We start from the raw sequence: 17582 nt of genomic DNA, 5'->3' as shown, positions 1-17582 counted from the left end.
TGTGGGATTCAGATCAAAAAGGTACACTCTAAAATATCAAAATGGTATCCTTTAATGACTCTGAAAGCAGCAGCTCTAGGCAGAATGCTATCTCTGATCAGTGCTCTGATTCATCCCAATCACTAAAGGTTTTTTTGGTTGGTAAAGGAGAACTCCTGTACAGAAACTATTAAGCTATATTTACTTTAGTTTTGTCCCTGGTGTGAGGGGGCAGGCCAAATTCAACAGCCTCAATCCCTTTTAGAATGAGGTAGGATTTTTCAAAAACAAAACAAAACCAAACGATAATCCAAGCAATACTCCAAATGCCTTCCAACTTCCTGTGGTACACTATTAAATAATACCACTACTACTGGGGGCAGAATCCTGTATAAAATGAATGTCTCTTAAGGAGGCTTCTTCCAATACCTTTGATACAATTCCCTAGAAGGAGAGTATCTACTTATGTTTGGGATACAATCAGAAATGACACACGAAATGTCAGCAGCTTGGATACATGCATATATTTAATTATGAAACAATTCATCAACAACAAAAACAATGAGGAAAATTCACGAGACCTCAGTGCTGTGGAAGAGAATGGGACATCAAGTCAAAATGATATAGCAACTGGCCCAGAAGGCTGCATGATGAGTGAAGCTAAGGCAAAGCTGACTAGGATAGTATTATATGCTCTTGAAAAGGAGAATGGCTGGAGAAGTATCCACTCATTTGACTGCTTGGAAGCAGGCAGCCTTAGTGTATGCTGCATGGAATGGAGGTGAAGAGCCAGGGAAGGGAGAGAGAGGAGAGGGAGAAGAGCAATATAGAATCCAGGGTAAGGAGGTGGAAGAGATTGAGATAGAATTACAAAGAGATGACTCTAAGGCCTTTTGTTTCCTCTGCAGCCTAAGATAAACCTGTTCCAGGTCTTTAAGTATGTCAAATTCAGTGATCAAAGGAGTAGCACTAGGCACTGTGAAGCAATGGTGGAGGAAGCGGTTTACAAAACTAAAAGGATAACACGGTTCCTACTCTCAAGGAGCTCACAACCTACATGGGGAGACAGGTTCCACACACAAAGCTACTATGAAACATATTTACAAAGTAACATAAATACAAATAAATATACATATGAATAAACAATATATGAAAGCTAAAAGGTACTATGTCAGTAATTGTTCAGAAGTCCCTAGGTCAGTCAAAGAAGGCGTTCTGAAGGAAAAAAATGTGGACTTTGAGTATGTTAGTGGAGAGTAGGGCATGTGCAAAGGCATAGGAGTGGAAGCAAATATGTCATGTCCAGTAAGCAGATTAGCTTGACTACAGTAGAAAGTCTAAATAGGTCTCCTTAAGAAGTGTGTGATGAAACAGTAGGAGTCTATTTGGTGAAAGACACTGACTTACTTATGTTAGGTCTGGTCCCTAAAACAAAATGAACAGGGAAAGATGTTTTCTCTAGGTAATGATAGTAAGTGGCTATGGGACCAGGAGCAACTCCACTGCTTTCAAAATCGTGTAGTTACTCTAAGACAGAGAAACTAGTAATGGGATGATGGAGAAGTATTCAGCATCCTTGAGCAGTTCAAGTAGAAGGAACTGCTATCTGCTACACATCTTATGACGTGGCAAGTGAAAAAATTCAATGAAATCCCAAGACTGAGGATCTACGGTCAAAAGGTCAGCCGGATCCCAGTAATCTCAAGTGCTCAAACAGAAGGTCCTAGACCGTTGTTACTAATTCTTGGTGGGGAGCAGACTGTATATGCTTATAAAAGAATTTATTTTTGAACTACCATGACAATCAGCTTTGATCCTAACATTTTAGAAATTAAAATAGAAGGATGAGAAGAGCCCTAATCTATAGGGAATGCTCACGTCCCTGAAGAAGGACAGGTCAATAAGGGCCCAAATTCTCCCCTGGTCTTTAAGTGGAAAGGCAAAACATCACACCTTGAAAAGAGGCTTTTCTCAGCCAAAGCAAGTTAAGACCTCTTTCTTTAAGCCTATTGATCTGAAGCTGTTCCAGGAAGGAAACAAGAGTCCAGGCCAGAAGTTCAGCAGCAGCCAGAGTCGGACCCCATGTCACGAGAGCTCCGCTGGGAGGCACTGGGTCCCACTGATGTTGAAATACACTGCTGGGGGCCAATCTTGATGCCATTTGCCTGTAGAAGGAAAGAGGCAGTAGTTCCCACCTCAGTGTGAAAGTTAAGTGGGAGAAAGGAGAGGGGCAAAAGGAGAAATCATTAATCCCATTTTCTAGAAGTAGATATGGCCTTGGCGGGTAACCATGCACTCTAGCCAGACTGCTGTGGAACAGTAATCTGTGACAGTGAAGATGAGATGACCAGCTCTGGTATTATCGATGACTAGAAGTGGCTTTTGTGCCCATTTTTAAAGTGACTGTTATACTTAAGTTTCATAGCTATGTGCAGAATCAGGATGTGATTAGGTAAGAGTAAGAGGAGGTAAAAGAGAAGTGGCAGCATATTAGCATATAATTCTTTTTTCTGTTTTGACCCCAAATTTGCTTTATAGAAATGGCCGTGCTGAGCAATTAAGAATCACACTTCCCCAAGCTCTGGAATAGTGAAAAACTGAGGTTGAAAAGAAAATCTCCCATAACGTATAAACCTTTTAGATCACCAATTAATAATCTTTTTAAGCATTCTGGGTCTCAGACTTGAGAAAAAAACGAAAAGGATGACAGGTTTCTGTGTACCTACATAAAAAAAAAATCAAGTATGAATTGGCATAGCTTCAAATAGTATCATGTTAGATAGGAAGTGCTTACGTTCTAGGGAGCTTCCTATCCTGTTTAAGACAAAGCAAAGTTAATTGTCAGACCCCCACCCTATCTCACCTCATTGTGGACATCAAATAAACCCTGCTGGATCTTCCTATATATTTCTTTGGCTGTGTTAATGAAGGCCTAAAGGAAACATAAACCATAGTATTAGGCTCAAGTTTAGGTAGAGAGATTAAGAAAAGAGAATACAAATATTATTCCTATTTGGATTTCAAAGGTGAATTAGGAACTATTAGGAGAATGCAGTAAAAATATAGACGGTCCCCCAAAGGCCCTGTAAAAGCCACTGAGAGTAGTTTCAAAAAGAAAAAGGGGATTCTACGGTATTTTGGTACTGACACACGATATACCTAGGGTTCCTAGGTTGGCACCCTCTGCAAATAAAACAAACATGATCTCTTCTCAGTTAGTTACTGATACTGAAGATACAGTCAGTATCAGGCTTACGAATGACTAAAGTAGAATCTATTAGTTCTACTGATTTACAAATAACAGCAGTGTCAACCCACACTTACCAATTAATGTTATCTAATATAAAAGTAAAGCCTTAGGAATCAAGGAAAAAGAAATGGAAAAATTCCCTTAAAGGGAGACATATGGTCACTATGACCATAAGACATCCTTTGCTTACCCATGTCTTATAAGGGAAGAGAATTCTGAATAAAAGGATAAAGATATGGTATAATCTCTGAAAACTTTCCCTACTTTTTCCCAAATAGTACCTCTTCAACATTGCAGGCTGTTTTGGCTGATGTTTCCATGAATATAAGTCCATGTTCCCGAGCAAAGGCCTCTCCCTCTTCTCTCTTCACATCCCTACGGGATTCTAAGTCACTGCAAGAGATTAATTGGGGAGAAAACTAAAAAAAGATCCAAGTGAAAGAAGAAACTCTTGTTCTAAAAGAATCCCATAGCTGTTTCAACTGCCAGTTAATCCATAAAGAATGTAGATCCTGCATGATGTTCCTTGTATAGGGTTACTGATTTCTGTAGCCTCTTGGAAAATATTCTTCAGATCAGATTCTTGACAGCTGCTGCATGGTTGAGGATAATACCTTACTCTTATTACAGAGAAAAAGGTTTGTAAGAGGTTAGGCAAGCCCCCTAGTTACTCAAGGTCTATGCCCTATGCTTCTTTTTTGAAAGAGATCCAGTTAAAGCAAAGGAAAGAAGAGGAAAGGGAAATTCCAGTTACTGGAAAGTAGAAAAGTCATAGATGTCAAATCTCATAGTGATAAGTGTCTTCCTCTTTACTAGAATCAATCCACAAGAAGAGAAAGAGCCAGGAATAGGGAGAACGCAGTTGCCTTAACGCTCACTAGTCTCATTATTAATGTGTATAAGTAGCAGCCTGCCACCAGGGAAATGAGGGATTCAGAGAAAATGATATGGATAAAATTAGGTGATACTGGGCTTCCTTGGTGGCACAGTGGTTGAGAGTCCGCCTGCCGATGCAGGGGACATGGGTTCGTGCCCCGGTCTGGGAAGATCCCACATGCTGTGGAGTGGCTGGGCCCGTGAGCCATGGCCGCTGAGCCTGCGCGTCCGGAGCCTGTGCTCCGCAACGGGAGCGGCCACAGCAGTGAGAGGCCCGTGTACCGCAAAAAAAAAAAAAAAAAAAAATTAGGTGATACTGAGGATGTGAAGACAGAGCCAAGGAATGAGAAAAAATGAAGTGGCATGGAAAGACTTTATGCAAGACAGGATAAAAGGCTGCAGAATAAGGCAATGGTGGACTGTCTGATTTTCGTTTTTCAAATTGGAAATTTTCATCTGGGAGGATTCCAGTTTTTCACCATAAAAAAAAAAATCAAGGAGTAAGTCCATTAGAGAACAACAAACCTGCAAGATGTAGATTTATTATTCATCAGCTCTGTGAAGACCAGGGAAGAACTAACCCTAAATGGCAACAGTCCAAAATTTGTACCTCTAGCCCAGACACACCTCTAAGCTCCAGATCAGTTTGTCCATTTGTCTGTTCTTCATTTCCTCTCTGATGTGTAAAAGGCATCTCAGAAGTACATCAAAATGAAATGTCCTGATTCTGTCCCAAGCTTCCACATCTCCATAAATGGCACAAGCCCAAAACCAAGACATTATTAACACCTTTTCCTCCTTCACTCCAAATACCCTATCCACCCCAAAGCAAGGTACTCCAAAAGGTACCTTAAAATCATCCTTTTCTCTCTCTGTGTCATCGACCTAGTCTAATCCACCACTCTCCCACTTGGACTGCTGCTGCCGAGATCCACGTCAACCCTTGCTCCCCTCCAGGATGATCTTTTAAAACCTGATCAAGCTACTTCTCTGCTTAAAACTCTTAAATGCTTCCTACTGTGTTTAGAATAAAATCCAAACTCCTCTCTCAGATCAGTAAGTGCCTTGATGAGATCTGACCCCTGCCTTCTTTTCCAACCTCATCTTGCACCATTCCCCTCTGATTTAGTCCAACCATACCAGGTTTCTTTCAGCATTTTAAACTTACCGAGCTTCTTTCCAGTTTAAGGCTTTCACACAGTTTGTTACCCCTATTTGATACTTTTTAAAATCTTTGCCCACTGAACTCTTGCACATCCTTCAGATTCCAGCTTAAATTACAACTCTAAATCAAAAATAAGTACCCTGGTACTCTTTTTTATAGTGCCCTTTTTCTTCCCCTTCGCTCCGTTTATCATAATTTGTAATCAGATACAAATCATTTTATATTCAATATCTATGTCCCCATTGACTGTAAGCTCCATGGGAATGGAGGCAGGACTTTGTTTTCACCTTGCACACTTAGGGTCTGGCACAATGTCTAAGACATAACAAGTTTTCCATAAATTGGTTGAACCAATAAATGAGTACCAATGAATTAGTCTGTGGCCACAGTTCTCAAACGGTGCACCTTAGGCACTATTACCAACTCACAAGGGTGCCACAGGTTGCTTTAAATATTCAAGGGAAACACAGGAAGACTCAACATCAGAACACCAAATAAATTACAAGCTTGATATAACTGGCAATGTCACCATCAGATCCTGACAGACTCCATTCAACATTTGCACATCTTTGCGAAGCTGACTTTTTGGCAGTTGCTGTGACAAAAAGCAAACCCTGCACTAAAATCAATTTGGAACGGAGAGTGGTAGTGTCCAATATTGATTCCAAGGTTTGAGAGGCTGTTCTGTCATTATGGTTATTTAAGAATGAAATTAAAAATTCTTTTTCTTTTAATTTATGTTTTTCATTTTTCAGTTAGTTGTTATGACAAAAATACTTGTTATGTTGTTTAGATCTATTTAATAACAAAACTATTAGGTATGTGTTTTGGCCTATGGGTGCCTTAGAAAATTTATTGAGAATAACAAGTGTTGGTGAGGATGTGGAGAAACTGGAACCCTTGTGCATTATAGGTAGTAATGTTAAATGGTGTAGCCACTATGGAAAACAATACAGCGGTACCTCAAAAAATCAAACAGAATTTCCATAAGATCCAGCAATTCCACTTCTGGGTGTATACCCTAAAGAATTGAAAGCAGGGACCCAAACAGATATCTATACACCTACGTTGACAAGAAGCATTATTCACAATAGCCAAAAGGTAGAAGCAACTGAAGTGTACATCAATGGATGAATAAACAAAATGTGGTAAATACATACAATGGATTACTATCCACCCTTAAAAGGGAAGGAAATTCTAACACATGCTACAATATGGATAAATTTTGAAGACGTTATGTTAAATGAAATAAGCTAGTAATAAAAAGACAAATATTGTATGATTCCACTTATATGTGGTGCCTAGAACAGTCAACTTATTGAGACAGGAAGTAAAATGGTGGTTGCTAGGGGCTGGTGGGATGGGGAATGTGGAGTTACTGTTTATGGTAACAGTCTCTCAGTCGGGGAAGATGAAAAAGTTCTGGAGATGAATGGTGGTGATGGTTACAGAACAATGTAAATATACTTAATGCCACAGAACTATCTACTTAAAAATGGTTAAAATGGTAAATTTTATGTTATGTGTATTTTAACCACAATAATTTTTTTTTTAACTGAGACACTAAATGTATCTAAACTAAAAAAGTTTAGGGCCCAAATGATCCAATGTCCACAGAGTACCTAGATGACTCCTGGTACTTATTATTTATACAAATAAAATTTTACCTCTTATTCCCAATCAGCATGATAACCATGTTGGAGCTAGAGTGCTGCCGGGCATCCTCTAACCACGAGGTCAGGTGGTTGAAGGTTTCACGCCTACAGCAGAAAGGTTTAGAAAGTGGGTCAAAGGCTTATTTCAAAATGCCAAAGCAATTCCAAATGTATGGGAAAATGGGGAAAATTATATGTGTAAAGAAAAATATTAGAGAGGCCTTTCCTCTTTAGCATTCTAACTAGATTCAGTAGATAAAAAAGATATTGAGAACAGAGGAAAGAATCTCCCTCTCACCCACCAGACGTGACTCACCTTGTAATGTCATACACCAGCAGTGCTCCGGCTGCTCCCCTGTAGTAGGAACGGGTGATAGAACGGAAGGATTCTTGTCCAGCCTTTTCCATCAACATGACAACAACAAAAAAATCCCAACAAAACCAGGTTATTTCCAGAGAAATTACTTGATCACATGCCACTCTAACACAAAGGACTTAATTTTACAAAAGAACTTCTACTAAGAAAAGAGAATTAGGGAAAAGGAAACCTGACTGCCCAGGGAGAAGTCCAGGTGGGAAATCAATATTTTTCAATGACAGTGCAATGGATATTTTGGGTGGGTCAACTCTTCCTAAGAGACTGTCCATCAAACTGCTGAATGTTTAGCATCGCTGGCTCCCCGTCGCAATGCTAGTAGTGCCCCACCGTGTGACCATCAAAGACATTTCCATACATTTCCCAATATCCCCTAGGAAAGAACTGGAAATAGAACTAGAAACTCAGAGTATGTTCAATCCCATATGATGCTGAACATATCACATTAACCTTTCTTTTCTGTTTCTATTCCTTTATCTATAAAAAGGAGAATTATCTTAGAATGCCAATGCCCTGTCTAATGGAAGTTTCATTTTGATGGATCAATGTAGAAAATTAGATACAAAGCACTTAAATTGGGCATATGCTGATTGACCTTTAGTGTTCCACTAATAAAGGCAGGACTACCAAGATGTCCCTTGCTGGGATCTTGTCATGGCAAACAGTAATAACAAATAGGGAAAGAAGCCCAGGGCCCAGGACTGAGTTTTCCTAAAACAAACCCAACTGCTTATACTCTAATCTCATTTCCAACTGGGGCCAAGATATTAAGTTTTATTTATAACTGAGCAATTTATTAATGCCCCCATATACTGGATACTTTTGGTTTCCTGATGGAAGAAGTTTTTGGTTTTTGGGTTTTTCATTCAAGGAAGCAAAATCATCTAAATATGAATACCCTGAGCACTGAATCTATCCTATCGGAAAAGTTTTCACATTCTTGAAATTCTTTATCCTCATATTCCTACATAAAGTTTAGGAAGGAAGACTACTGTTTATAATTTAAAGATAGGAAAACTAAGATGTGGAAAATAAATAGCTTTTTCATAGTATAATAACAATAACAGTAATGATACTAATTATATCACAAATGGGAAAAATTAGGCTCAAAGGCCAGTTCAGTAACTGGCCAAAAGTTATAAACTCTATATATGTTGAACCCATAAGTTAAATTTAGGAGCTTAAGCCGCATAGCACAGGGAGATCAGTTGGGTGCTTTGTGACCACCTAGAGGGGTGGGATAGGGAGGGTGGGAGGGACGGAGACGCAAGAGGGAAGAGATATGGGAACATATGTATATGTATAACTGACTTACTTTGTTATAAAGCAGAAACTAACACACCACTGTAAAGCAATTATACTCCAATAAAGATGTTTAAAAAATACATAAATAAACTTAGGAGCTTAGTACTTCATAGCACAAAAGTTTGTTTTCTTAGACATTATTTCATATAACCTAAACCCAGGTTTGAAGGTGAGAAGAGTGTTCCAGTACACTAATTCTAAGGTTACTTTTCCAACAGTACAAGAATCTCTTACTATAAGAATCATACAAATGGGACCTCCCTGGTGGTCCAGTGGTAAGGAATCCGCCTTCCAATGCAGGGGACATGGGTCTGATCCCTGGTCGGGGAACTAAGATCCCACATGCCGTGTGGCAACTAAGCCCACGCACCTCAACAAGAGACCCTGCGTGCCGCAAACTACAGAGCCCATGCACCCTGGAACCCACACACCACAACTAGAGAGAGAAAACCTGCAGGCCACAACCAGAAAGAAGCCCGCATGCCACAACAAAAGATCCTGCATGCTGCGGTGAAGATCCCTCATGTCACAACTAAGACCCGACACAGCCAAAAATAAATAATAAATATTAAAATATATATTAAAAAAAGGAATCATACAAATGTTTTAAAGAGTTGCATACCTATTAGAACATCAAAATCCAAAAATAATTCTAAAGAAGTTTGTTGGTAACATTAACAAAATTTTAAGATTTAAAACATGCTTTTTCCCTCCAAGAGCTCACTTAAATTTTATTTATCCTCTAATGGTTTTACGTCTTAAATTATTTGATTCCTGTTTTGCTTTTATCTTACTTTCTCTTGTCTTCTGCTATGGTTGAAAGCTTCCTTCCTTGTGGCCTTCTAGGAACTAAAAGGGAAAAGTCTGAGGGAGGCCTGTGTTATGGTTGAATCATATGGCAGCATTTAACTTTAGCAGATGAAAATACTTCCAGTGGGCCATTAGAAATGCTTTTTAAAATCAAATCACTTTAAATCTCAAATAAACAATCTAACCCTACACTTAAAACAACTAGAGAAAGAAGAACAAAGAAAACCCAAAGTCAGTAGAAGGAAAGAAACCATAAAAATCAGAGCAGAAATAAAATAGAAACAAAGAAAACAATAGCAAAGATCAATAAAACTAAAAGCTGGTTTTTTGAGAAGATAAACAAAATTGATAAACCCTTAGCCAGACTCTTAAAGAAAAAAACGGAGAGGACGCAAATCAATAAAATTAGAAATGAAAAAGGAGAAATAACAACTGATACTGCAGAAATACAAAGGATTATAAGAGACTACTACAAACAACTATATGCCAATAAAATGGACAACCACGAAAAAATGGACAAATTCTTGGAAAGGTACAATTTTCCAAGACTGAACCAGAAAGAATTAGAAAATATAAACAGACCTATCACAAGTAATAAAATTGAAACCATAATTTAAAATATTCCAACAAACAAAAGTCCAGGACCAGATGGCTTCACAGGCAAATTCTATCAAACATTTAGAGAGAAGAGCTAACACCCATCCTTCTCAAACCCTTCCAAAAAATTGCAGAGGGAGAAACACTCCCAAATTCATTCTACGAAGCCATCATCACCCTGATACCAAAACAGAAAAAGATACCACAAAAAAAGAAAATTATAGACCAATATCACTGATGAACATAGATGCAAAAATCCTCAACAAAATACTAGCAAACAGAATTCAACAATACATTAAAAGGATCATACACCATGATCAAGTGGGATTTATCCCAGGGATGCAAGGATTCTTCAATATATAGCAAATCAATCAATGATTGATTTGATCAATTGATTGATCAAATCAATCACCCCATTAACAAATTAAGGAATAAAAACATATGATCATCTCAATAGATGCAGAAAAAGCTTTCGACAAAATTCAACACATATTTATGATAAACACTCTCCAGAAAATGGGCATAGAGGGAACCTACCTCAACATAATAAAGGCCACATATGACAAACCCACAGCAAGCATCGTATTCAATGGTGAAAAACTGAAAGCATTCCCACTAAGATCAGGATAAGACAAGGATGCCCACTCTCGCCACTCTTATTCAACATAGTTTTGGAAGTCCTAGCCACAGCAATCAGAGAAAAAAAAGAAATAAAAGGAATACAAATTGGAAAAGAAGAAGTAAAACTGACACTGTTTGCAGATGACATGATACTGTACATTGAAAATCCTAAAGATGCCACCAGAAAACTACTAGAACTAATCAATGAATTTGGTAAGGTTACAGGATACAAAATTAATGAACAGAAATCTCTGGCATTCCTACACACCAACAATGAAAAATCAGAAAGAGAAATTAAGGAAACACTCTCATTTACCACTGTAATAAAAAGAATAAAATACCTAGGAATAAAGTGCCTAAGGAGGTGAAAGACTTGTACTCAGAAAACTATAAAACACTAATGAAAGAAATCAAAGATGACATAGACAGATGGAGAGATATACCAAGTTCTTGGATTGGAAGATTCAATATTGTTAAAATGCCTATACTACCCAAAGCAATCTACAGATTCAATGCAATCCTTATCAAACCACCAGTGGCATTCTTCACAGAATTAAAAAAAAATTTTTACAATTCGTATGGAAACACAAAAGACCTCGAATAGGCAAAGCAATCTTGAGAAAGAAAAATTAAGCTGGAGGAATCTGGCTTCCTGACTTCAAACTATAGCACAAAGCTACAGTAGTCAAGACAGTATGGTACTGGCACAAAAACAGAAATATAGATCAATGGTACAGGATAGAATGCCCAGAGATAAACCCATGCACATATGGTAACCTAATTTACTACAAAGGAGGCAAGAACATACAATGGAGAAAAGACAGCCTCTCAATAAGTGGTGCTGGGAAAACTGGACAACTACATGTAAAACAATGAAATTAGAACACTACCTAACACCATACACAAAAATAAACTCAAAATGGATTAAAAACCTAAATGTAAGACCAGACAGTCTAAAACTCTTAGAGGAAAACATAGGAAAAACACTCTTTGACATAAACCACAGCAAGATCTTTTTGACCCACCTCCTAGAGTAAAGGAAATAAAAACAAAAATAAACAAATGGGGGGCTTCCCTGGTGGCGCAGTGGTTGACAGTCCACCTGCCGATGCAGGGGACATGGGTTCGTGCCCCAGTCCGGGAAGATCCCACATGCCTCGGAGCGGCTGGGCCTGTGAGCCATGGCCAGAGCCTGCGCATCCGGAGCCTGTGCTCCGCAACGGGAGAGGCCACAACAGTGAGAGGCCCACATACAGCCAAAAAAAAAAAAAAAAAGCTATAAAAAAAAATAAACAAATGGGACTTAATGAAACAAAAGCTTTTGCACAGCAAAGGAAACCATGAACAAGACAAAAAGACAACCCTCAGAAATGGAGAAAATGTTTGCAAATGAACAATAGACAAAGGATTAATCTCCAAAATATACAAACAGCTCATGGAGCTCAATATCAAAAAAACAAACAATCCAATTAAAAAACGGGTGGAAGGGCTTCCCTGGTGGCGCAGTGGTTGAGAGTCCGCCTGCCGATGCAGGGGACACGGGTTCGTGCCCCAGTCCGGGAAGATCCCACATGCCATGGAGCGGCTGGGCCCGTGAGCCATGGTTGCTGAGCCTGCGCGTCCGGAGCCTGTGCTCCGCAACGGGAGAGGCCACAACAGTGAGAGGGCCGCGTACCGCCAACAACAACAACAAAAAAAAAAAGGGTGGAAGACCTAAATGGACATTTCACCAAGGAAGACATACAGATGGCCCAGAGGCCATCTGTATTAGTGATGCTCAACATCACTAATTATTAGAGAAATGCAAATCAAAACTACAATGAGGTATCATCTCACACCAGTCAGAATGGCCATTATCAAAAAATCTAGAAACAATAAATGCTGGAAAGGGTGTGGTGAAAAGGGAACCCTCCTGCACTGTTGCTGGAAATGTAAATTGATACAACCACTATGGAGAACAGCATGGAGGTTCCTTAAAAAACTACAAATAGAACTACCATATGACTCAGCAATCCCACTACTGGGCATATACCCTGAGAAAACCATAATTCAAAAAGAGGCACGTCCCACAATGTTCATTGCAGCACTATTTACAATAGCCAGGACATGGAACCAATCTAAATGTCTATCGACAGATGAATGGATAAAGAAGATGTGGCACATGTATACAATGGAATATTACTCAGCCATAAAAAGAAATGAAATTGAGTTATTTGTAGTGAGGTGGATGGACCTAGAGTCTGTCACACAGAGTGAAGTAAGTCAGAAAGAGAAGAACAAATACCGAATGCTAACACATATATACGGAATCTAAAAAAAAAAAAAAGTTGTACTGATGAAACTAGTTGCAGGGCAGGAATAAAGATGTAGACATAGAGAATGGACTTGAGGACACAGGGAGTGGGAAGCGTAAGCTGAGACGACGTGAGAGAGTAGCACTGACATATATACACTACCAAACGTAAAACAGCTAGTGGGAAGCAGCCGCATAGCACAAGGAGATTAGCTCAGTGCTTTGTGAGGACCTAAAGGGGTGGGATAGGAAGGGTGGGAGGGATATGCAAGAGGGCGTATGCATATGGCTGATTCACTTTGGTGTACAATAGAATCTAACACAGTACTGTGAAGCAATTATACTCCAATAAACATCTATTTAAAAAAAATCAAATCACTTTACTTCTTTATCTCAATCGAAGTTCCTGAACCAAAGTTTGTGAGCCAATAAGCTAGAAAGAGTGAGCAGTTCAATTTGGGTTGGTCTGCATCAGTCTGAGGTATCTTTGTCCATCCCCAGTAAAAAAAAAATCTGAAGCAGCAAAGAATTAAGATGGAGATAAAGAGAATTAACAGCTTTCTAATCTCCACCAAACAGAAGCATCAGATTATACATAGTTTCAAGATATATAATCCATTCCTACAAAGTCAGATAGGCTCATTTCCTAAGAATCAAAATGCATTCCAAAGTGAAATGCAAATGAATTTGGGATTTTTTTTTTTTTGGCCGTGCCACGTGGCTTGTGGGATCTTAGTTCCCTGATCAGGGATTGAACCTGGGCCCTTGCAGTGAAAGCACAGAGTCCTAACCACTGGACTGCCAGGGAATTCCCAAATTTGGGATTATGTAAGCAATATTTTTACTAGAGCAAACTCATATATTATTTGGGTAATTTAAAACAAAAAGATATGGCACTCAGAATTTGTAACTGTAACAAATGGAAGTGAAAGCTTCCCTATCTCTTTGATTTCACTCTTCTACTGCTCTGATCTGCACCATGAGCCCCACCGTCATAGCCCTTTGCCCCTGCATCAGCCTTTACTGTTATATTCAGGACTAAAGTATTTTTGTTTCCTCTCACCGTATCCCAGATTTGCAGTTTGATTTGTTTTCCATCAATGTTGACCATACGGGCCCCAAACTCCACACCTGTCAGTGAAAATCAAGAGAAAGAATGAACAACAGCCATGCTGAGAGGTTCATGTTTTTCCTCAATGTGCTAAAGACATCCTCAGGGGCTTCCCTGGTGGCGCAGTGGTTGAGAGTCCACCTGCCGATGCGGGGGATGGGGGTTCGTGCCCGGGTCCGGGAAGATCCCACATGCCGCGGAGCGGCTGGGCCCGTAAGCCATGGCCGCTAAGCCTGCGCGTCCGGAGCCCGTGCTCCGGAACGGGAGAGGCCACAACAGTTAGAGGCCCGCGTACCGCAAAAAAAAAAAAAAAAAAAAAAGACTCATCCTCTGTCTGCACTTAGTACCACTAAGCACATTACAGCTGCCTATTTGCTCCAATTCATTTTGTGCTCCTTGAAGTTCTACTCACCTTCTAGAATTAAAAACTGTGCTCTAGATAATGACTTCAGAAATATAACCAAAAAGCAGATATGGGGATAAAACTAATTAAGAAATCAAGGAAAAGGTGAATAAATTTTTAGCATTATTATTTAATGCTTAAATGTTATTAGGTAATGTTTAAATTTGTAACTTTTTTAAACTTCTAAAAATTTTGAAAATACTTCCTCATATTTTCTCAAAGTCACTCTCTAGTCTTCTATATGAAACAATATTTGTTTTTTTAAATAGATTTATTTATTTGTTATTTATTTATTTATTTATTTATTTATGGCTGCATTGGCTCTTCGTTGCTGTGCACGGTCTTTCTCTAGCTGCGGTGTGCAGGGGCTACTCTTTGTTGCACTGCGCAGGCTTCTCATTGTGGTGGCTTCTCTTTGTTGCTAAGCACGGGGTCTACGTGCGTGGGCTTCAGTAGCTGTGGTTCACGGGCTCTAGAGCGCAGGCTCAGTAGTTGTGGTGCACGGTCTTAGTTGCCCCGTGGCATGTGGGACCTTTCCGGACCAGGGCTCAAACCCATGTCCCCTGCACTGGCAGGCGGATTCTTAACCGCTGCGCCACCAGGGAAGCTCCGAAACAATATTTCTTTTTGCAATTCTAGAATTTTTGTTTTAGAAAAGCACCTATCTAAGAAGTAGGTTCTCAAGAATGAAACATTTCAAGTCTCCAATAATTCCCAGAGTTCACTGGAAAACAGCCTTCCTCCTAGGAGTTTGGAAACAGATAGTCTGATAAAGATTTTGGTTTACCTGGCGTTCAGCTTTTCAAGGTAATGTCAGGACAAAACTTAAAAACTGAAGATTACTTACATTAAAATTACTTGATGATAAGTCAAACAATTTGTGCTATTTTCTATTTTTATACAGTACTTTACTCCAGGACTTCTGATTTCCAAGTAAGAAAGAGCACTAATCTAGCTTCTGCTATTCAGTGGCCCCAGGCACAATGTGACCAGAATCTCCTCTAAAGTTCTGCAGTCAATAAGACAAATTAAAAAATTGCTTCTTACTACTCTGGACTGCTTCATCAAGAATAGTGATAGTTACTAAAAAAAAAAAAGTCACTAATTTTGTTTTCTTTCTGGACAAGAAGAATGGAATTTCAATGAGGAAGAATTAAAAAATAACACTTTTTGTCCCCTTTTATGCAACTTCCTCTAATTACACAGAAGCCTTCATATTTTGCACATATTTTCTAACTGCCTTGTTTATCTTGGTACAGAAAACTGAATTCAGAAAGAAACACAGCCTATACTGGACTCTGGGGAAAACTTGATTGATCACTTCATTCCTCTGTTTTGAAACTTGTCATTTGCTCCCATTACCTTCAGGTGTTTCAAAATTTCATCCCTAATATACTCTCTAGCCTTATTTCTTCCCACTCTCCAATTTAAATTCCATGCTCCAACCATATTAAATTACTTTCAGTTTTCCAAATGTAGCCTGATCTCTGTTATTCCTGAGCCTTTGCACATGTTATTCCTTCTTGCCCTGATCACTTTTCCCTCATCTCTACAACCCCTTTGCCTGGCAAACTCCTGTTCATTCTTCCATTTTCAGGCTCTCTTGATAGAGGTGGTACCTCTTTTCCCCTTTTGCAGTTGAAATTTACTTGTCATTATCTGCCCCCAGCCCCACCTCCTACACTGGAGCTTTCAATGTAGGCACAGTGTTTGCCTTGTTAAGCACTGTATCACTAGCACCTAGCACAAAGTGGTTGTGCAATTAATATTCATTTGCAAAAATATTTTCCTGTTGATACTATCCTCTAAATCCTTTTCTAACCTCATTAGGTATTTCTGAATAAGTCCTTTGGGATCAGTAGTAACTTAAGACTTCCATAAGGTGTGACTTGGAAGTGGCAATATAGTAAGAATGGGAGCTAGGGATTTTATTCTGAAACTGCATCTGCACGGCAAGAAGACTAGTTTTACACATATATTTTTTGGGGGGCTGGAGTTATGGAGATCATGGGGAAGGGGTTGTTAAAGCCCCAGCAGGCCATGCCTTATCACAAATGTGTGGAAGATGTTCATACTTCCCAGGACCACCAGTGTGTCTCTGAACTCTATCATACTCTTTTCTTTAAAACGAAAGTTATTACTTCCATGTACCTTTTAATTCTAAGTCTGGGATGGCTCTTCAATTTGCTTCCTCCTTTCCAACACACACACAAAATCTATATAGTAGTGATTACTTTGAAAAAACACATGTGAGGTTCGCACTCATTTACCGCAAAGCAAGGTGACTTTTTGAATAGTTATGTTTCCGTGGGATTTTCCACAGACATACAAATTGCATTTGGAAAAACAAATCCTACAGCAACTAATCCATACCTCACGCTCATCTCTAAATTTAAAGTTACCTTTCAATTACTTACTCCCCATTTATCAGCATTTGATTAGTCACACTTCACTAAACATAACTTTAGACTAGTTCAAAAATAGGGAGAGGTAACTTTTTAATTCGAACACCAAAGGCTGCTAACTTTCCACTTTAGCTAGCCATATTTCATAACCTATTCTAGGACAGGTACATGCACTTACCTATTGTGAGGTCGTGGACAGGCTGGAACCTCTTGTCTGTAAACTGCAAGAGGAGACATGACTTCCCCACACCTGAAAGAAGAGGACGCGCGTTCTAGGAGTTACGCCGCCCGGGAACAGTCCAGTGTCGGGGCGTCCAGGACTCGAGAAGGGTAGCGGGGAGCCCGGAGCCCGGCGCCCCGCCCCCGGCCGCCCGCCCCGCCCCCGCTTCACTTAATCGCCCAGCCCACTGAATGAGCCCCGCCCCCAAGACCCGATTTCGGTGCTTCGAATTCCCGCCCCAGTTGAGGGCTGTCGCCCGCGGGTTACCTGTGTCCCCGATGATGATGTACTTGAAGAGATAAGCATAAGTCATGGTCCCGTTTCCTCTGGATTCCGGGTCCGCCCGACTTCTACAGCCCTTTACCTCCGGCCTCTCTAGCCACTCAATCTATCGACCTCCGGCCCCTCTAGCCCAGATCACGTCTCTATTGCTCTCCCTCGAAATCCCCTTTCGGTCGGAGCGACGGTAATACCCAGATACCACCTCCAGGGACGTCTGTAACACTCCTACCTGCC

The 17582-nt window shown here is 39.8% G+C and overlaps 1 protein-coding gene across 2 annotated transcripts; it reads right to left on the bottom strand.

Annotated features, from left to right (window-relative positions):
- Positions 1-488: 488 nt before the first annotated feature.
- RAB2B (RAB2B, member RAS oncogene family) lies at positions 489-17468 on the bottom strand. 2 transcript variants are annotated; one of them, XM_060096523.1, is made up of 8 exons: positions 17334-17465; positions 17025-17096; positions 13991-14058; positions 7242-7324; positions 6938-7030; positions 3511-3622; positions 2843-2911; positions 489-2144 (listed from the first exon to the last, which is right to left on the bottom strand). In XM_060096523.1, exons 1-8 carry the CDS (start codon positions 17377-17379, stop codon positions 2037-2039), a joined length of 651 nt encoding a protein of 216 aa, XP_059952506.1. In that variant the 5' UTR covers positions 17380-17465; the 3' UTR covers positions 489-2036. The 2 variants fall into 2 exon arrangements, with proteins under 2 accessions (XP_059952506.1, XP_059952507.1); XM_060096524.1 differs by lacking the exon at positions 6938-7030 and having other exon boundaries at positions 17334-17468.
- Positions 17469-17582: the final 114 nt, after the last annotated feature.

The sequence above is a fragment of the Mesoplodon densirostris genome, chromosome 4 (assembly GCF_025265405.1).
Source record: "Mesoplodon densirostris isolate mMesDen1 chromosome 4, mMesDen1 primary haplotype, whole genome shotgun sequence".
Lineage (NCBI taxonomy): Eukaryota > Metazoa > Chordata > Mammalia > Artiodactyla > Ziphiidae > Mesoplodon > Mesoplodon densirostris.
The sequence above is the reverse complement of the archived record's forward strand: the minus strand, read 5'-3'. Positions and strand labels throughout refer to the sequence as shown.